This window comes from Pezoporus occidentalis, unplaced genomic scaffold (assembly GCF_034315485.1).
Source record: "Pezoporus occidentalis ecotype Australia unplaced genomic scaffold, CSIRO_AGI_Poc_V1 ctg15, whole genome shotgun sequence".
Taxonomy (NCBI): Eukaryota; Metazoa; Chordata; class Aves; order Psittaciformes; family Psittacidae; genus Pezoporus; species Pezoporus occidentalis.
In genome coordinates, this window is record NW_026913316.1 from 680379 (window position 1) to 702154 (window position 21776).

The window sequence follows — 21776 nt, forward strand, 5'->3', positions numbered from 1 at the left end:
AAAAAAGAAGAGCAAATTATGCAAAAGCAATTGCTCACAGCAGACCAATGCCCAGATAGTCTCTGAGTAATGGCTACTTTGGAGAAAACTCACTCCAATTTTATTACTGAGCATGGTGTTATCAGTGTAGTTAAACAATCATTAAACGCCCCTTCCAACCCAAACTATACAATGATTCTGTGGTATGGAGTATCCTTTTGGCCATTTAGACTCAGCTGTACCAGATGTATCCCTTCCCAAACTCTTGCTCACATCAGCCTGCTAGCTAACTGGACTGTGTGAGAAACAGAGGTCTAGATGCTGTGTAAGCACAGTTCAGCAATAACCAAAACACTGGTGTGTTATCAACATTGTTTTGATCACAATTATAAAACATGGCAAAATGGAGAAACAACCCGGATCCATCCCAACCAGATCCAGTACATATGTACAACTGTTAACAGGATCTTTAGAGAACATGTCAGGTCTACTTGTGAACATCTTTTTTGATAAGGGAAATATCTAGTCTATACATTTATCGTAGAAGCCATGAGTGTTAGAAATTGTCAAGAGAAGATAAGTCTCCAGTGATGGCATGGAACTACCTTGTTTTATGTAAAGAAAGAAATCAGTTCAGTTACATTCTATTAGTAGCATCATTAGATTTTGGATATATATTACTGTATATACGTGGACTCTGGAAAAAATTCAGAAGGCTATATTCTATAGTGGAGAGATAGGCAGCTTGACTGGTTTGGTGTCAGCTGTGAGATCTGTTAAGATGTAAATGTATCCATGGAAATGGTGCCTCTGATGTCTTTGTTGTGCTTTGCAAGCTCCATTGCTTCAGCAGTTGTGTTCTTCATGACGATGAGGAGTTAGCGACAGCATATACTTTATGGTTGGTGTTGGTGAATTTATCTTCTGCTGCCTTCTGTTCTTGGCTTCCTTGCAGATTGAGATAAATAGGTTGAACTGACATGAGCTTTGATAAGTGAATAATATAAGAAGTGGTAGTGCCAGTTACATAGTTACAATTGACTGTGACGGTAATTTTAAAAACTGTTTTGTCTTATTGGTAAAAAGTTAGTCCTTTTTTTACTGATAATATTTTTCTGAGATTATTTTTAAAGCATAATTAAAAGCAGAAATCATACTTAAAATATAGTTGTTATTTTGAGAGCTTCACTTTTATAACATGATCTTGAGCTTTTAGTATATTTTTGACTGTCAAAAACATATAGTGCTCTATGAATCCTTAAGAAATAGTTCCAGCTTTTCTCTACTGGCTAAAATCTATTTTTTTCACTTCCAGCTGAGTCACTTTCACAAGCAACAGCAATATCATTACAGTGAGACAACTTCTTTAAGCTTGGAACTAGCAAAAATTAGTAAACAAGCATATGATATCTGATTCTAAAGCATCATGTCTTTTCTTAGAAGTATAATATTAAAAGGTTGCTCAAAGCTCTGCCTGTACACTGAGAATTAACAAAATGCTTTACAATAAACTTTTGACTATTGTAAGAATTTAGAAACACAAATCATCATCATAAAAAAGCAACTGTTCTGAGAGACAACTGAAAATGCTGTATAGCTATGGAAGACATTGGTAGCAAAAGTGTTTCTAAAATTCTTGGCTTTTCCTTAAAATTATGTTTTAATCCTAAAAAAAAATAATGTTTTAACCCTAAGAAGATGTAAAAAAAAAAAAATATTTTTTTTTCTTATTTTATTTTTCTGAATACATATTTGAGTACCAAATTTCTTCACAGAGAGGGTAACAAGGTGTTGGAAGTTGGATTAGGGAAGTAGTGGAATCACTGTCCCTGGAAGTGTTCAAAAACATGTAAATGAGGACCTCAGTGATACGGTTTAGTGATGGTCTTGGCAGTCCTGGGGTAAAGGTTGGACTTAATGATCTTAAAGGTCTTTTCCAACCTAGCTGATTCTATCTATCCCTTCTTTTTCCAATTTTTTTTTTTTTTAATATACACAAAAACTTTACGACGAGTGTAGTCTTCTGCTGAAGATTTATGTATTTATTTATTTTTAAAGCATCAAAATATCTTGTGCTCTGAATTACTAGTAATTTGATTTTCTGTCACTTTCTATAGGTGGAGGAAGCTGGGCTTATTTGTCATCCTCCTTGGAAACTGAAAGTTATCCAACTTTTTGAAACCCAGAAAGTAAGGCATGGATTGATGACACTAGGACCTAGTGGTGCAGGAAAAACTGTTTGCATCCACACTTTAATGAAAGCCCTGACAGGTATGTGAATATTTATGTTGTAAACTGTTATTAAACTTTAAACCATGTTGTCTTTTCATAGAAAGCCTAAATTACTTCACTGTGATAATATATTACTGGAAGAAACTATTTGTGTTGTATGATACTAATTTTTGTGGTAGTACCTTTTGAAAGCTTGAAAATGTCTGATGTTGGAAGTCATACAATACATATCCTATATTCCATGTTATGAACTTATATCAGAAGTTCTTATTCTAGAAACACTGAGAAAGATGCGCACTCTCTGGGTAGACAGCTTGGGCAAGTGATTAAACATCTCCCAGGTTTGGCTGAGGTAATGCTGAAACCCTCCCCTAATCATAAGTATTTAACCCTCTTTGAACATGATTCACAAGACAGTGTTTTTATCTGCAGTAAAAAACTACTGCTTCTGTCCTGTGTTGCTGCTAAGAGATCCTGTTTTAGGCAGTGACAATATCCTCAGGGATATTAATTTTGTGTCCTGCCTGGAGGCTTGAGGAATGTGTCTTCTTGTCCTCTGTATTTCTAACCAAAAATATTAGTAGAAGAACTTCTGTTTAATCTTATTAAAAGCTCATAGCTGAGGGAGAAAAAACACATCACTTGATGTAAGCTTGTGTTACCCCATTTCACAGGCTTCAGTGGGCTGCTTATACAATTTTCCAGAAATGGATAGTTTCTGTAAAATATTACTCAGCCAGTTGCCAGTCTCTCATCTATGCAGTAACTTAGTGTGCTTAAGAAACACTGTGAGCTCTGCATTGCAGTGTAAAGAACTGTTCCATTTTGGGAAAAAAAGCAGAAAGAACACATAGTAGTGTTATACTGTTTTCGTATATTTTTGTAACACTGAGATGTGAATTACTACCAAGATAAAGCTGCCACAATGCTTTTTTTTCAAGCTGATCTTCTAGTATAACTTCAAGAACTGTAAAACTACAGTGATTTGCCAGGCTTCTCTCTTGCATGATAGTGAGCTGTGATTATAATTAAGATTTTAAGATAAGCCATTTTTTACCCTTGCTCTTTTAACATTATTGGTTCCTGTGTAAGTTTTAATATTAGGTTTTCTAAAGATGTCTGGCATAGGATTTTTTTTAAACTGTTCTTAATGAGGCAAATATAAAGGCTATATGATCATAATATGGCTAGATAGAAGTTGGCTGCCTAAGAGACTTCACAGGGATATGCCAATATGATATACTTTTTCTATTCCAAAATGTATACAGATACACAACAGTAAGAAACAACAGCCAACCATGTGGAGCATTTCTCTGGTTTTTAGTCACTGGGATTTAAAAATATATATCCAAAAAAAAAAGGCTTTAAAACTATATTGTTTGGTAAGCCTGAAAAATATTAAACAAAACCTTGAATCAATTTTATTTTGTTATTCTTCTCAGTTAATCTATGAAACGTGAATTGTACTTTCAGAAGTTTCGGAACTTTTTTGTACTTGAAATTTTGATGGCTGCAGTTAACAAATATTGATGTATAGCAAAAGATAAATTTTCCAAGTAAATACATAACCTCTTATAATGATGAATGCATATTAAAACGTACATCTGGGTGCAATGATTTTAAATTTGTCAAAGTTCTCTGACTGTTGAAAATAAAACACAAACTAACTAATGATCTGCCTTCTTAGACTGTGGACAGCCACATCGTGAAATGAGAATGAATCCTAAAGCTATAACTGCTGCACAAATGTTTGGTCGTCTTGATGTGGCAACAAATGATTGGACAGATGGAATTTTTTCAACGCTCTGGAGAAAAACTTTAAAAGCCAAAAAAGGTAGAATGAAAAACAGTTCCCTTCAAAACAAACGAAACAATCAAGCTTCAGGACATCTCTCTAAAGCATATTAGCAGACTTTTTTTTTTGTACATACATGGAAGCATTGGATATATTGCTGCAAATTGCTGCAAAAACTTCTGTCTATTGTATAGTCTCTGTTTTAAATGCTTTGTGTTCAAACTGTGTATTGTAGCAAATACTGCTTTACTTATCCCTGTCTTTCAAATGACAAGCCCTTGATGGAAGCACAGGGAATGTGAGTGCCTGTTTCCCCAACAATGGTATACTATAAAAAAATTTTGGTGCTGTCAAGATTTCTACCTGGTACTCAGGTGCTGTACTAGAAGGGTATGAATTTCCTTTGTGTCATACTTGCTAGCCCTGCACATGCCATAGTCCATGTCAAATTGCACTAGACAATTCTATTTAGGCAACCAATTTCTGCCTAAAGTAATGCTAGCATATATTCTTAGATTGATACATTAACTAAAAGATAGTTGGGTGCTAGTGGATTCTTCCTTGTATTGTCTGAATATTAATATGTGACCTTATAATTAGGCCCTTAAGGAAGGACTAAAATTAAGAAAAGAAGGGATGAAAATCCTAGCTTATGTTGTCTTTCCTAGTTTTTAAGGATACAGATACTTTTAAAATAGAAAATACTTTAGTATTTGATTTTATTGGTTTTGTTTTAAATCTAGAAATTGTAGCACCCTTGATAATGTAGCATAGCATTAACTGCTGATTTTTCTGTTTTTCCCTTTAATGTGAAATAAAAATTAGCACAACCATGTGACTTCCTCAGATTCAGTATTTGTAACACTTCTGTAATGTCTCTTATGAAGTGAATTCCAGAACATCTCATGACTGAGATGCCTCCACTGTAGCTATGAAAAGCCTCCAAATATAAAACTACTTGCCTCAGAAATGAGAAGGTTTCTCATCTGGAACCTTCTTGGTTCATATGCAGCAATGCATCAAGTCACCTACACCTAGATGATAAGGGCTTGCTCTAAAGGCAGATGAGAGTGAGACTCTCTCTGAATAAGGGCTATCTAGCAATGCACAGCAAAAGAAGTTGGATCAAGTTTATAAGCAGGAGAATGAATAGCAAAAATCTTCCCCTTACAGATCTCTTTTACTTACGAAAGTGATTTTTTCAAGAGTTCCTTTCATTTAATCTCACTACAATACACCACCTCTTTGGAAACAAACAAATTGTGGTTTTAAATAGTCCTGTAGTTTCTGTCTTCTTTATGTTGTTTTGTGTAAGTTGAAATAAACTCGATTTATTAGTATGTTGAAGACTGGATCCATAAAACTGCTTCAAACTATTGCAAACTGATGACTTATGATGATAAAACTTTATGTACTGAGCAATGGATAATTTTTATCAGTGGGTGGTGAAATGAAGTCATTGAAATTGGGAATGGAAATGGTAATTGTATTAAAAGCTGAGATTGTAGCTGTGTGCATGAATTTGGAATTAGTTCAAAACTTGTCTGCAGAGAGACAAACTGGTCCTTGAAAGAAACTAAAACTTCCTCAATAGGTATTTTCGTCTGTTATTTATTATAGGTGACCATATCTGGATAGTTCTTGATGGTCCAGTTGATGCTATTTGGATTGAGAACCTTAATTCTGTTTTGGATGATAACAGAACTCTAACTCTGGCAAATGGAGATCGAATACCTATGGCACCAAATTGCAAAATAGTCTTTGAACCTCATAATATTGATAATGCCTCTCCAGCAACAGTTTCAAGGAATGGGATGGTATTCATGAGCTCATCAGTTCTCAGCTGGAGCCCTATCCTTGAGGTATGATAGCTAAGTGATTAGGTAATGGAAGTTTTACTGGTTACTTATTCAACACTTCACTGTTGTTACTTTAGGACCTAATTTTGTGAATTTTTGCTACAAAACACCTTTTACACTGTATAAACTTATAGGTCAGCATTTAATATAGCAATGTTTCTGGTATTAGTTTATACAAGAGTGAATAATGTATTCTTTCAGGAATAGTGTCAACATATTACACTTTTAAAAACATAGACATCTCACTTTACGGAACATTTGTAATTCAAGGTATTTTATACAGTTGAAGATCAACTCTGTTGTCAAAATATCAACTACGCGGCAACCTCCAGTACAGCTTCAGACCAAGGAAGAAGAAAGAATTTACTCTTACAGGCTGATTCAGGAATATAGAAATCCTCAAAGAAAAACATTTTATTTTGCCTTATCACTCATGATTTACCTCCTCACTTTAAAGCGATATGCAGACTAAATTTAGTTGTGTTGAAGTAAGTGTTGAACTCAAGTAGTTTCACTTAATCCATGACTTTATGCTTTTAATTTATTTTGGTGGCAGGAACGGTCAAAAGGAAAACAGATCATGGGTTGTTTTGTTTTGTTTTGTTTTTTGCTTTTGATTGACAAAACAAATTTTACTCATTTCAGCCATGAAACAACCATTCCAATGTCACTTTCTTGTTCCCTTGCCCCCCCCCCCCCCAAATAATATTTTGTTATAAAATTGCAACCTATAGTGATTTATCATTTGAGCCAAAAACATTTATTTGGTTTTTGTTTCATTTAACTACTAAATAAAATATCTTGATGGCTCTTTCAGTACATCTCTCTTTAAGTCTATTTTGGACCTTACAAACTTTTCTACTCTACCCCTAATATTTTATGAATAGCTGGTGAATTTCCAGATGTCTATTTTAAGGAGTTCTGCCTTTCATTCTTTGGCACTTTGTTTCCCACCTACCTGTTTCTAGAAACCTTTTCTATATATCTAACTACTTGTAATCAGTCCTAGACCTTCTTTATTTTGGGCAGTAAAAGATAAGAGTTTCAAAATATTATAAAGGTCAAAGTGTATAAAGGAATCACAGAAACACGAAATATTTGAAGTTGGAAGGAACCTTTAGGGACTGTGTAGTTGAACACACCTCACGCGTTGTCAGCTAGAGTAGGTTGCTCAGTACTATGTCTTACTGAATTTTGAGATGAAGACACCAGAAGCTCACTGAGAAGCCTGTTCCTGCATTTGAAAACAACCACCTTTTTTTTTCTTATGTTTAAATGGAATTTATTTAATTTAGATTTGTGCCAAATTTATTTTGAAGCTTGAGAATCTACAAGCATTTTTGCTGATGAGCGTATTTCATGTAAGAAATACATTCATGGGATGTAAACGAGAAGCATTCTGCCACACAAATGAGAGAAAGCTTCTGGGTAACTTGTAGAAGCAGGTTACTATGTTGAGCTAAAGACATGAAAAAACAAATCCTGTCCTATGATTTTGAGAAATAGGTAATTTTAACTGGGTTTTGTTTATCCAGCATTACAGATACTGAGATGCGCAATAAAAAAGACACATACCAGCAGACATCCCCTCCTGAAATTCCTTTTTTTCTGCAACAGCCAGATGTTTCTGGGGTACCCTGTACCACTACTAGACACTAACACTGTACACAGTGAATCAAACTTGTGGTCGATGAATATGAAATTCTTTCTTTGCAGTATTAAACAGCCACTGTGATTTAAAAAAATATTTGAAAATAATTATTTTTGCGTTGTTGAAAAGTACTTTAAAGTACCTTTTTCTTCAGTGTCCATGTTTAAGAGCCCCCCCCCCCAAAATCAGTGTTCCATGCTCGCTGGACCTTTTTAATTACTAGAGTTAAATTTACTGATACTTGCATTGGGAACTAAATTTATTTTCTCACCATGCTTTGTGACAGGGATTTTTGAAAAGACGTTCATTCCAAGAAGCTGAAATTCTACGTCAGCTGTATTCTTCTTCATTCCCAGACTTATACCGCTTCAGCACTCAGTCTCTGCAATACAAAGCTAAAATGCTGGAAGTCTTTGTGATTATGCAGAGCATTAATATGCTGCAGGGTCTTATCCCACCTAAGGTAGTGTGGATTTTTTTTCTGTATTTACTTAATTGAATGGAGATAATTTTAAGACATGAGGTTATGTAGAAAGGAGATTCTTTGACAACTTGGAATATTAATGAATACGCAGGTTAGTAAGAAATTCTTTTTCTTTAGAAAGTAATAGCTATGATGTGCCTTCTTCCACATTTGGTTTTGATGTTAAGCACTGACGTGTAGCATGCATCAGATTGCATCTTTCCTTCAGATCTACTTTTTTTTTTTAGTGGATTATTATCAGATTATAAACTGGAATTCAAACAGATTAAATGCTGTAATGGGTGGTTAAAAGTGATGTTTACAAGGTACTTTTCTATATTTTGTGGTCTACTTGATATTGGTTCAATCTGTTTATTGATGAAGACATCATTTAAATTTAAACATGACCAAAGGCTTTTAACGTGATGTTGCTATGATTATCAAGTAGAATTTTCAGGCAATTGAAAATAAAAACCTTAATCCTTCAGGAGCAAGGAGGAGAACTGACTCCAAAATACTTGGAAAGGCTGTACATCTTCTCTCTTATGTGGAGTGTAGGAGCATTACTAGAGGTGGAAGACAGATGCAAAATGGAGCACTGGCTTCGAAAACATGCAACAATAAAACTTGATCTTCCCTATATCCCAGAAGGCAGTGAAGATACCATGTTTGATTATTATGTGGCATCTGATGGTTAGTAACCCATATGGGTGGTATGGGGTGAAACTTAAAAGTAATGTTAAAATTATGCTTCTTTTACAGAATCAATTTAGAAATTTCTTGTAGCTTACCTGCTTTTGTGCTCCTTAGCAAGTATTGTTTTACAGTTACACTTTACTGATGATGTTGTATAGAGCTTTTTCCTTGTTTCCTGTGAGAAATCAGAATGTAGATATATTGCTACAGAAAGTTTCATGGACTTTAATAGACTAAAATAGACAAGCCTTGTCATTGTCATAATTTATGTAGGAAAAAGGAGTAAGCCTTAACTTGAGAGATTCTTTGATTATATGATTCTATAATTTTGGTCTGAATTTACAGAGTGGTATTACAGTATGTGAGACGGGCACTGACAGATGAGTCAACTCAGTGGAAAATAAAAGTGATGATGCATTGTATTTCTAAAACATTCATTTCTTTCTTATTAGGTAAATGGGTACACTGGAATACATGTGTTGAAGAGTATGTATATCCCAGTAGCAGCACTCCAGAGTATGGCTCTATACTTGTGCCTAATGTTGACAATGTGAGAATGGATTTCCTTATCAAAACCATTGAGAAACAGGGCAAGGTACTTCTATATTTCACATCTAAATAATGCTAACAGGTTTTTATCAGGTTTTTGAATTAAAAAGTGAAGTATTATATTGTTGAAAGGGAAGGATAATTTTTTAAAGAGAGAATGGTGATTCCATTCAAGTATATTCATGTGAATATACTTGAAGCCTTGAATACTCATTGCTTCCAGACTTTGTTGTCTTCCACTCACCCATCCTTTCTGTAGTGGAAATAACCATAATAGCAGCTGAGATCAGGTCAGAAGTGAAGTAACATTTTCATGTAGCTTGGAGAGGTGACAGCAGACAGGTCAGTAGAGTGCCAGACTCTGCTGGTATGAACTCCTTCCACATGGGGCAGTTACAGAGTTTATGTACCTTTAGGTTATGCAACTTACGCACCAAAGCTGTGTCCAATAAGCAGGATGTGGTAAATAACACAATCCAAAAGAAACTGAAGGCTCTCGATAGTACATCCTTTTCCAGAGAATCAACTCCTTTTATGAATAATCCACTTCTCGGTTAGTTAAATTGTGCTGACTGACTTGACCACTGTAAATATTTTTAACTTGAGGCCTGCAAAAGCCTATGAGACATTAACTGTTTCGTTTCCACATGTCCCTTGTTGAGAATTCACTTTTCATAACTTTTCTAGTTTCATTTCAGTTTTAAAGCTAAAGGGGATTGCTGAGGCTTTGCCAAGACACCCAGCTCTTGTGTTTATTATTTCGATATTGTCTTTGTCTAGGCTGTCCTACTTATTGGTGAGCAAGGAACTGCAAAGACTGTTATAATTAAAGGTTTTATGTCAAAATATAACTGTGAAAGCCACATGGCTAAGAGTTTGAACTTTTCATCTGCAACTACTCCATTAATTTTCCAGGTATAGTAGTCATTCACCTTTTAATACAATGTGACTGGATTCAGACATTGTTCTGAGAATTTGCCAGAGGAATGCCTCTGAACGCAGTTTATTTAATTGAAAATGAGTACAGAAATTAAAAAAGCATCTGTTCAAAAGGACTAAATGTCCTAAGACATGATTTAAGACTTCTGTAAAAACCATGTTCTCTTCAACTTCTTCAGTTGTTATTGAGCTGTTCTTGGATTAGTACAATACTACGCATATTATTTACTTCATCACATTTAATGTTTTTATGCCAAAAGTATCAGTTCTCACTAAGTGGGTAGAGCTGTTGGTGACTTCCCTCAGATTTCACTAGAAGCCCTGAGTAAAATAAGTGCTACCCACAACAATCTGTCAACTGTGTGCCATCTGCAATTTAAATTTCAGTAAATTACTCATTAAAAAAGTAACACATGCAGTGCAGCTGCTCTAAATAGAACTATAAATACTTAAATCCTGAACAGTGCTGCCTATCCAAATTTCTACTGAGGTAGTTTGAGCTATTTCAGGGTTTTTTAACCTGATGGGTATGCCAAGCTGATGCACTGTCTATGTTGTAATCAGAAGTGCTGTCTATAGGCTCGATGCATCATGTATCATCTGGTTCTATAGCACAGTAGAAACTGTTAACACATTTAATATTTGAGCATGTAATTTTGGTCTAATTTTACTTAGTGATTTTGCTTCTATTGAATGGGCTATAGAAACAAAACCTAGTGTCAGTACCTCTATTTTTATAAAATATATGTCAAATTTGTTGATGATAGCAGATAGTCTGTTGATGGTAAAGAAATCTGAAATAGATGTGCAAGTCTAACAGTCAAGTATCTGACAACAATCTAGACTGAAGCACGGTCTGTTCCGACACATGCGTGTTCAAATTACTCTGACTTTCTTGGCCTAACTGATGCCATTTGTGTAAGAAGGCTTTCCAACCTGCTGTACAGTAACTTAAGCACAGTGTAAGAATGCAGATATTTACATTTGCAATAATGAATAACAACACCTGGTTAAGTGAGCCTTCATTTGGTATAGAATAAATACCTGGTATAGAATAAATACCTGGACCTTAAGAAAAATGAATTAATGGAAAGATGATGGGAAGAAAAGTGGTGGTAAGTCTAGTATTAAGTAAAGTTATTTCATCAAGTGTATTTATGTTTGTGAATTTACTTATCACTGTATGCTTTTATGAAGTACATTGATGTATGCTGGAAAGGTCTTCAAGATTCATGTATTTCAGCTCTGACAGATTATTGGTAAATAAATATTAATATTTAAAATTTAATAAATATTAAATAAATATTAATATTTATTGCTAGTAGTTATCAGTTTTTCAGATAAATTGAAATGGTATCAAATTTATGAAACTATTAGACACCTACATTAGACATTTGTTCTGTTACCAACCTAATACTGTATAGTATGATATTTCAGGCACTCTAGTTGAACTAGTGCAATTAACTGCAGTAGATGTGTTGTCTAAACCTCCCTTAGTAAAATTCTGTGCAGCAAAATCATCAATATGTTTAAACTTTTGAATCTTGTATGAAAAGAAGAGCTGTTAGTAACTATGCTAATAATTGCTTTTTAACAGCGTACAATAGAAAGTTATGTGGAGAAACGCATGGGCACAACTTATGGTCCACCTGCAGGCAAAAAGATGACAGTCTTCATTGATGATGTGAATATGCCCATAATAAATGAATGGGGAGATCAGGTTAGTTTGTTAGAAAAGAAAAAAGAAGGCCAAGGATTTTCTTATTTTCTTTCTTTCCTTCCTTAGCTTTAAAAATGACTTCTCTTTTCTGTCAGGCAGCAGGGGTAAGTTTCGTATGTAGTGCTTGATTTTTAAAGCTTCTAAAAGAACCCATCAAGTTTTATATTGTCCTGAGTTCAGTCAAAATAAACATGCCGACTACAAGAAGCAGTTTAGTGGTCCTTAAAACAAGCCTGTATGACTTTAATGATATTTCTAACAAACACTCATTTTTTAATAATAAAAAATAATACAAAAAAAAAACATTTGGCACATAAATTTTGATAACAAACTGGGTGTGTGGACAATAATTGAAATAGTAATAATTTTATGAAAGTAATTTTACAGAATTCTATGGAAATAATTCTATGTTTGCAGCTTGAAAAACCATTTGTGATTGCTGAACATGGAAATTGCATAAAAATATTTGGCAGCAAATGCAACTATCTATTATCCTGGGCTTGCTTAGGACAACTGGAAGTTTTGTGCTAAAAAGGAGAAGTATTTCCAATATAACAGTATTGGAAATCATGCAGCATACAAGCAAGAATAGTTTGAAGTATGAAGGATTAATTCTAAGCTAGGGATTACCCTCTACTCCAGGATTTTTGTCCACAGGTATTACCAATGAAGAAGACAATCTAAATATGCTTATTCCTAACAGTACATATTCCTCCTGAAGCAAATAAGCAGGAATTTGTGTGAGAAAATAATATTACAGTCTTTATTAGGTCTTTCAAGTGCATAAATGTGGTTTGTATTTCATTTAATTGTGTGTATAATATTCTGCTATATAATACCTGATTATTTTACAGGTCACTAATGAGATAGTTAGGCAGCTGATGGAACAGAAAGGATTGTATAACCTGGAAAAGCCTGGTGAATTTACCAACATTGTGGACATTCAGTTTTTGGCTGCCATGATCCACCCTGGGGGAGGTCGCAATGACATTCCACAGAGGCTCAAGAGACAATTTTCTGTATTCAACTGTACTCTGCCTTCTAATTCTTCTATTGACAAAATTTTTGGTAAAGGAAAATTAGCTTTGTATCCATCCCATTTTTGAAAATGGTAGTTGATTTTTCCTTATCCCTCTGTTTATAAACATTATGATTAAATTTGAGGCTTAATACCCCACTGATTTGTTTCCCAGTATATTTTCATTCAGTAATCACTATTCACCTGCAATTTCATAAATCCTTAAGTTTTTCAGGTCCAGTCACGTCTTTGAACCTATTGGTATGCAATGTGTTAGAAAAGTGGCATGAAGGCCATTCCTAGTTGTAGTGAGGATGCTGGAGAGATGCTAAGGTCTGCTGTTGCTAAGAATGACTAACTAATGACTAGACTTTCACAAATGACAGGATCATTGGTCTCAAAGAAAAGATTGGCTATTCAAAGGCTGGGGAAGATATTTTAATAGAAAAAAAAAAAGACCATTTTTAACAGTTAATTCAGAGATAAATACCCAGTGAGCTGGTAGCAGAATGGTGTTAAGATCAGGTGAATCAAAGTTTGAGTAAAGACTGAAAAGCCATTTCAACAAATTAGAAAAAGGTTTGGGATTAAAAGTGAAAAGGAAATTTAAGAATGTTGCTTTTGGTTTTTCACTAATGTGCACTAATCTTTCAGTTGGCAATTTTTTTGCCCACAGGTGTAATTGGAGAAGGGCATTATTGTAGTGAGCGGGGATTTTCAGCAGATGTGAGTGAAACAGTAGCCAAACTGGTTCCACTGACACGCAGGCTGTGGCAGATTACCAAGCTAAAAATGTTGCCCACGCCGGCCAAGTTTCATTACATCTTCAACCTTCGAGACCTCTCAAGGATTTGGCAAGGAATGCTAAATACTACATCAGAAGTGATCAATGAACCGAAGGTAAGTGCAGCACATCAGTGGTTATGTTATAATTAGCATATAATTAGTGTAGCAAAGAGGGTGGAGAGTCTATCTTCTTGGCATTTCTGGTTAAAAAGTTTTTCGGCTTGTTTTGAGCTGAAGTGTTTTAGTTCAACTTTTACAGTGCCAACTGAAACAACTGTGTTTCATAAATACAACTGTATTTATATACAGCCTCTATCTGCTCATTCTATTACTGACTGCATCAGTGACACTAGATAATGGTCCGTAGTGAAACACACAAAAATAGAAAAGTAGCTTGACACGGGTTGTGGGAACATAACCTTGAAAACAGGGGAGTTAACACTGCTGTTAGCAAAAGGGAGTCTCATACCAGTTGCAAGACACATGAGATAATGGTCTGTGATGGCTCCTCCCCGCAAATCCCCTAAAAGTTCCCACCTCCAGAGGCCCTTTTTGTATAGCTGGCTATTCCTTCTGATGTAGGCTGGCACCCTGCGTCGGAACGAGTGTGCCCTTTGGCTAGCATAAAAGCTTGAGCCTCATGCAATGCAGGGAGGCAGACCCTCATACCACCAACGTCAATGTTGCCTCCAAGGGAACGCCAGCTGAGGTTGAGCCTGCTACCTCTCACTGCAATGATATCTCTTGGAGCTGGTTTCCTGATTGTCATCACATGGTCTTAAGGGTTGGTAAGATAAACACTCACCAAAAATACCCATCACTGTTTCTTTTACGCTTTGCTGGCTCTTCCTCCCTATCCTTTCCTATAGTAATAAACAGTTTTTTCTACATTGTGTCTCACCTCTCTCTCAACCTGGAACACTGAGACTCCAGAACACTGACAAATTCCAGGTTTTTTTTTGAAAGAAGTGAGTGAAAAATAAAAACCAGAAGCAGTGAACTTATTTTAAAATAATGAAAACGTGTATACATTGATTAAAAGTTCCTCTCTCTCCACTAGTGTCTTGAGGCTTTCAATCACTGCCTAGTAGCTGCTTAATAAATGATTTCTGACTTACAGTTTAAAAGGAAATAGTATTAATGAGTTATAGTTATTCCTCTTTATTATTTTTTTTTTCATAATCAAGCTTTCTTCCAGAAAAGCTCAACTTTTTATGCATCATTTCTCATTTAATTGTTTTAAGGAAAAGTCATTTAGTGTTTTCAGCACTGAAACATGAAGTGTTGGAAAAGCAACATTTATGATAATGATGGAAAATTTGTTATACATTTGAGTTGTATAATCACTTCATGTTTAATGTGCTTCCCTTGTTGTTGAATAAGCTCCTGGATTCTACTACATCTAAAATTTGTGTTTTAGAATTTATTTTCATTTCCAAAGCTAAAAATATTCATCATGACAATTATGTGTATAAATTCTAAATTAATTCTGTTCCAAGTATAACATTCCGAGTATAATAAACAGTTGCTCAAAATTTGTATAAATTTACATATTAGTTCTAAGACTTGACGTAGTATGTGTCATTTGTACAAACTGCTGTAGATTTAAACAAGAGGCCTTCAAAGAGTACTTGGAAATTTTTCTATGACTGTGTAGTGATAGTGCAGGATCAAAACCTGTGCTGTCAGGATTAAGAACCTGGCAGGTTTTCCTTCTCCATCCTCTGACCAAACTGAAGGACTGTAAAGGTATATTTGGAGAAAGAATAATATGAGCACCTATGCCTTTTTTTTTGTTTTTTTTTTTTCTGCTCTCTAACTACTTCAGATATACTATTGGGACTGACATCTATGTTTGGGATGAAATTATTCATGCCATGATGTTATTATTTCCACCCACCTTCTGCTTAATGACCAGCTAAAAAAGTGGTTGATAAGTGCATAAATATATGTTAACAAGTATACATATGGCTAGGGAAGTGAAGTCTTAATTTAGTAAATACATTCCAGTTCAGAATGCTAGATTAAGGTTTCTTGCACATTAGCTGAAAGTTAGTTTAAGATACTGTTGGTCAGAATGAGAAGCTCAAAGTATCTCTCCTACATAAACCCCAACATACTACGGTTTCTTTTCTAGCATTAGTATGATTTTAAAATAAATAAAAATGTCAGACTGAATTTTTTTATATATGTGTACAGGTGCTGATAAAACTGTGGAAGCATGAATGCAAATGTGTTCTTGCTGATCGTTTTACAACTTCAGAAGATGTAAATTGGTTTGATGCAACTGCGGTAAAACTTATTGAGGAGGAGTTTGAAGAATCAAAAGCGTTGCTGGATTCTGACATTGATGCATTCTTTGTTGACTTCTTAAGGGATGCCCCTGAAAGAACTGGTAAGGTTGGGCTCTGATAACCATGGAGATGGCAAGAATAGGGTAGGGGATATGATAAAATAGACATTAATAGAAATATGTCTTCAAAAATGCTTAGTGAGTTTATGCATTAAAGGTGGTTGTTCTGTCCAGTGACTTTGAAGGTAGTCTGTTACCAGCTGTGGCACATCTTTATATTAATGGGATTCTTAAGCCCATATTTATATCCAGGTTATCTGTATCAGAGAGTCTTGCTTCCATTTCCATCAATGTGGTAGGTAGAAAGAACTGTGAAATAGTGAGCAAAAGTCTAAATTATTCTAAAATGATGAAAGAGTGTGGTATGAATTACTTGAAATGGTAGGGTTGCAGTACTAGATAAAGAATAACGCTCTAACTACTATCCCCTGGAAACCTGGTAAAAGAGTACGGGCTCTGGGCTAATCCAGTATTTAAGGAAATGCTTGATGCATGATTTCGTAACAAATGAGTATTATCTCAAAATCTCCTGAATGTTACTAAAACCTTTTGAATTACCCATATGGCTTACAACAATGTCTTTGTGTCTTTTAAATAAAAACGCTGTGTCTTTAACCTTGCTAAATGACCTGGGAATATTTGTCACTTGATGAAAAAGAACATAAAACGCCTTTTTAGCTTCTGGAGAAGGTCATTAATTTAAGCTATTGGATGGTTCAATTATTTGTATTCATGTCACTGTAATGGTGGATAGTGGAGGCAATAAAAGGTTGACATGAGTAATCAAAAGCTATTTAAATATCTTCTTGGATAATTGCAGTAGTCAGAAGGCAGTGACAAAGGAGAGTAAAGGATAGGAAATGTTTGACTGGAAGAAATAAAATAGAAGCAAAAAACAAAGTGGTGTGAGAAAGTAGTAAAATAGATCCTTAAATCCATTCAATAGTGAAGCACTGGAAACCATTGTTTTGAAGTGAAAAGTGCTAAAAGAAGTATGTGTTTTTCCAATTAACTTGCTTCTTATTTACACTTTAAATGTACCTGCTGTGTAATGTGCCATTTAGCATGAAACTTTATCTAACCCTCATTTAGAAAGGGTATGTGTTGTCCTCAATATATTTGTCAGAGCCTTGAGAATCCCTTTCTGTTTTGGCTATAAGTGAAAAGAATAACAAGTGTTATTTTAGTTGTCCTTTTAATGGAATTTAGTACTGCCTATTACAATAGAAGTGTAAGAACGGGAACTGGATATCTGAGCTCTTAATTATTTAAAAAATTACGTCTGACATTAATTTCCAATAACCCTCTGCTGAAGTTAGTGATACATTTACATATACCCCTCTGTCTCTGGGTTGTACAGTAATAACATATTTGTCACTGAGATAAATACACAAAGACTTGAAATTAAGTACCTCTAACATCAACTTATAGACCTTAGCTTCACAGAAATTTAGTTGTGCTAGTGTTCTTTAGACCATCAAAGTATTCAAAGGTGTTTTTTATCAGCTTTGCCATTGTTATTTAATGCTTGTGATTCTGTATCTTGAGACTATAAAAACATCACCGCAATTTAACTCTTTTTGCTGTAATCCTTAATAGTTCCCCCTCAGTAGCTGAGTTGTTTAAGTGTCTTATTCAACTTGTAAGAAACTGACTTCCACCTGGAATACTCCTTTTCTTTAACCAGTGTTTTTGCAGGTTAAGATAAGAAGTTGGTTAATTTTATTTGATCTAAATCAAAAAGGGTGTTCATACATGCAGAAGCAATACAGAACTGGAGAATTCTAAAATTAAGGTGACTTCAGGCATACACAGAATGCAATACAAAGGACAGCTGAGTGACAATTAACAACCAACTAATATTGAGAGGTTTGGTTGTTCTATAGGAAAAAAAAAAACATTTCTATAAAAGTTTTGGGGTTTGTTGGAATTTTTTTTTTTGGTTAGTTGGTTGTTTTGGGGTTCTTTTTGGACCACTGCTAATTTGCAAAAGTAAAATGTGCAAGAGGGAAATAGAGAAAAAATTAAAATGAAAAAAATGTTGCAGATCCTATTCTAAATACAACACAGTTTGATTGCTTTTTTTTGCTGCTTCTTTTGCCCCTTTTCTTCTATTTCCACTGGCTTCCAGTGATTTACTAAGATCAGGGAAATGTTTATTTTACTGGAAGGACTTAATTTATTTTAATAGTTAACATATTTATTCGATAACAAAGAGGAGGTTTAGCGAAGCTGATTGTTAGTAATGACTGACCTATGGCAACTCGTAACTGGAAAAATAAATCCTGCAACATATAGATCATGAAGTCTTCAAAATAATGGAGCTATTTGTATGTAAATAAAACAGAAATTGTACTGTGTGTACTAATTTTTTGAGGAAAAACAAACCAACCAACCAATCAAAAGCCACCATGATGTCTGCTTGTGGCACTCCTCCAGTGAAGTCTGTCAGTTATTTGCTGATGATACATGGGCTGTATAAGCAGTGAGATGGATTGAAAATTGGCTGAGTGGCTGAGCCCAGAGACTGGAAGAAAGACTAACAGAGGGCCAGAAACCTGTAGTGTACCCTAGGGGTTAATACTGAGTCCAGTCATCTTCAGCATCTTCATTATTGATCTGGATAATGGGGCAGAGCATATCCTCAGCATGTTCCCAGATGACACAAAATTGGGACAAGGAATGGATGCTATGTCAGAGGTTGTGCTGCCGTCCAGAGAGACCTTTACAAGAATCCTGCAAGGTTCAACAGTGGGAGGTGCAAATCCCATGCACCAATATATACTGGTGGTCACCCATTTGGAAAGCAGAAAAGGACCTGGGGGTGCTGGTGGACACCATGTTCAACATAAGATACTGATGTGTCTTTAGAGGGAAAAAAAAAGTTAGTGGCATCCTGGGCTACATTAGAATGCTGCCAGCAGGTTGAGGGAAGTGATCCTTACCTTTTATTCAGCACTGGTGAGGCTATACCTGGAGTGCTGTGCCCAGGTCTGTGCCCCTCAGTACAAGACAGACAGGGACATACTGGAGACAGTCCAATGAGGAGCCAAAAACATGACTAAAGGACTCTTGCATGAGGAAAGGTTGAGAGAGCTGGGACTGTTAGGCCTGCACAAGAGAAGGCTTAGGGAGATTTTCTCAATATGTATAAATACAAAAGGAGAGTACAAAGGACAGAGCTGGGCTCTTCTCAGTGGTGTCTTTTAAATATGATTAATGCTTATGAATGGAAAGATGAGACAAGGGTACTATTTCCTCATTTCCTTTCGGTGGTGAGGATTTAGAAGTTCCTTGTTGCTTTCACATAATTTGCTGAAACAAATGTATGCCTTTTCACAGTGAATATACTATTTTTTGGTGTTTTTTTTTTTTTTTTTTGGGTAGTCATTCATTTTGGTAGGGTTGTTTTCTTTTTTTTTGTTTGTTTGTTTTTTTTGTTTTTTCACCACTAGTGAAATCATTTAAACAACTTAGAGTGTTTTTCCTTCACAAACATTTTAACTGCAGTATTTACTTACATTGATTCGCTGGGTCTACATTTGCTTCTACCATTTAAGTTAATTTCATTTTTTAATCGTTCAGATTTCAGATGTAAAGAAAGCTCCTTATTTTCTTCTGGTTTTGTCTTTGAGAATCAATCAGCTGAACTTGCCATTCTTTGTAGGTAGGGTATAGGCAGCATTCTCATATATACATTTAATATGTAATGTTATGTATAATAATCCTGCTTCTGGGTGATTAAAGAGAATTCTAATTACCTTCACTTACTCATTCCCACATTGAGCCTTTGTCAATCATTTAAACTGTTAAAATTTTATTACCTCTTTTTTGTTGTAGGTGAAAAATCAGAAGAAGTTAATTTAGATATTCCCAGAGTATATGAGCCAATTTATTCCTTTCATCAGCTGCGGAATCGTTTAAATAAGTTTTTGCAAGCATACAATGGGAATGTCCGTGGTGCTGGGATGGACATGGTTTTCTTTGAAGATGCTATGATTCATTTAGTCAAGGTACAGGCTTACTAGATTGCCATTTGTTGTTGTTGTTCCCTTGCTCTCAACACCTGTGAGTGGAAGTATGCACAAATCCAGGTAAATTACTTCTAAAACTGAAGCAAGTTATTTATTGCTAGTAAATATTTTGTCTGTCACTCTAAAACTCAGCTTTTCTGAAAATGTACTGGATGGAACTATTCTTTTAAAATTATATTTTATGTCTGGTGAGATCATGGTCTTCAATATTATAACACTATTTCAACTTTTCTTCCTGCTAATTCTTCTGAGATCCCTTTCTCTCTTTGAAATTAGTCAAATGAAATTCAGGTTAGAACTCAATTGGTTGCTTTTGAAGTGGTAGGCACAGCTGAGTATAAATAAGGGAATAAAGGTAGTCCAAATTTCCTTTGTAGATAGATCGTGTGTTTACTTTAAAATTCTTTTGAATGTGGATTGGAGCTGATCATAATTTTTAGCATAGCACAGCTTGATATGATTACCAACACAGAATAGGCTTCATACAAAGGAGAAGAATTTTTTTTTTAATAATTTTTATTTCTCAGTTACACCATGATGTTATCATAGAATCATAGAATGGTCTGGGTTAGAAGGGACCTTAAAGATCGTCTAGTTCCAGGCCCCCTGCCTTGGGCAGGGACGCCTCACACTAGACTATGTCATCCAAGGCTGTGTTCAACCTGACCTTGAACACTGCCAAGGATGTAGCATTTACCACTTCTTTAAGCAGCCTATTTCAGTGCATCACCACCTTTACAGTAAAGAACTTCCTTATATCTAACCTGAACTTCCCTGTTGAAGTTTAAACCCATTACCCCTTGTCCTACCACTACAGCTCCTGATGAAGATGCCCCCTCCAGCATCATTGTAAGCCCCTTCATATACTGGAAGGCTGCTGTAATGTCTCCACACAGCCTTCTTTTCTCCAGACCAAACAGCCCCAATTTTCTTAGCTGTACTACTTATCATAAATTATTAAAAACTGAATATTGGATTGTACTCTCCTAACAATATAATAAATATCAAAGCAAATAAAATTTATTTATAGTTGGCAAACATATTGCATATTCAGTTTTCAAAATTTTGGTCATAGATACTTGTAATCTCACAAAATTAGTCCCTTTCCTTGAAGTTCTTCCCTGCAGAATGGATCATGCTCTCCTATGGATTTCTTTAGGAAAAATTTTAAAGCTAAGAAATATCTTACTCAGAGAATAAAGAAAATGTGCCTATTTACTCTGCTTGGCAACATCTAATAGCCATAATTGAAGTGATCAGCAATATTCCAAGGGCGCTGTGCAAACCTATTTTCTTTCTCTGATTAAATACTAAGTATGCTTAGAGTAAACCTTCATACTTGTTTTTATTTTTGCTTATAAAATATTGACTTACGAAAAATAACTAGTACATTGCCCCCAATATTAAAATATACGTGTTTACAACTGCAGAAACTGGCATTTTTCAAGTTTTTACAAGCGTGAAAAAAGTACATTAGAGAAAAGGCAACTAAATAAGTATCCTAGGCTGCTTATTAGCATAATGTAACTCTGGGGACATCAGATATTCAAGATAACAAAGAGAACAGGAGCCAGTACTCTGTGTCATTACTTGTGCGGAAGAGACCAACTGCTAACCAGCTGGTTGGTATTACCTTGCATTTGAAGGTCAAGTAGCTCCATGCTGCTCTGGAAATTAATGTAGTTTTTTCTGTATGAGTACC

The 21776-nt window shown here is 35.1% G+C and overlaps 1 protein-coding gene across 1 annotated transcript in view; it reads left to right on the forward strand.

The window, feature by feature from the left end:
• Positions 1-21776, forward strand: part of DNAH5 (dynein axonemal heavy chain 5) — a 122096-nt gene that overhangs the window by 57022 nt on the left and 43298 nt on the right. The window contains exons 41-52 of the mRNA XM_062610808.1: positions 2097-2250; positions 3899-4045; positions 5627-5868; positions 7803-7979; positions 8468-8672; positions 9128-9270; positions 10005-10139; positions 11761-11883; positions 12738-12951; positions 13578-13801; positions 15887-16082; positions 19881-20053. Coding sequence (XP_062466792.1) covers positions 2097-2250; positions 3899-4045; positions 5627-5868; positions 7803-7979; positions 8468-8672; positions 9128-9270; positions 10005-10139; positions 11761-11883; positions 12738-12951; positions 13578-13801; positions 15887-16082; positions 19881-20053 — 2133 coding nt within the window. The remainder of the gene's footprint in view (positions 1-2096; positions 2251-3898; positions 4046-5626; positions 5869-7802; positions 7980-8467; positions 8673-9127; positions 9271-10004; positions 10140-11760; positions 11884-12737; positions 12952-13577; positions 13802-15886; positions 16083-19880; positions 20054-21776) is intronic.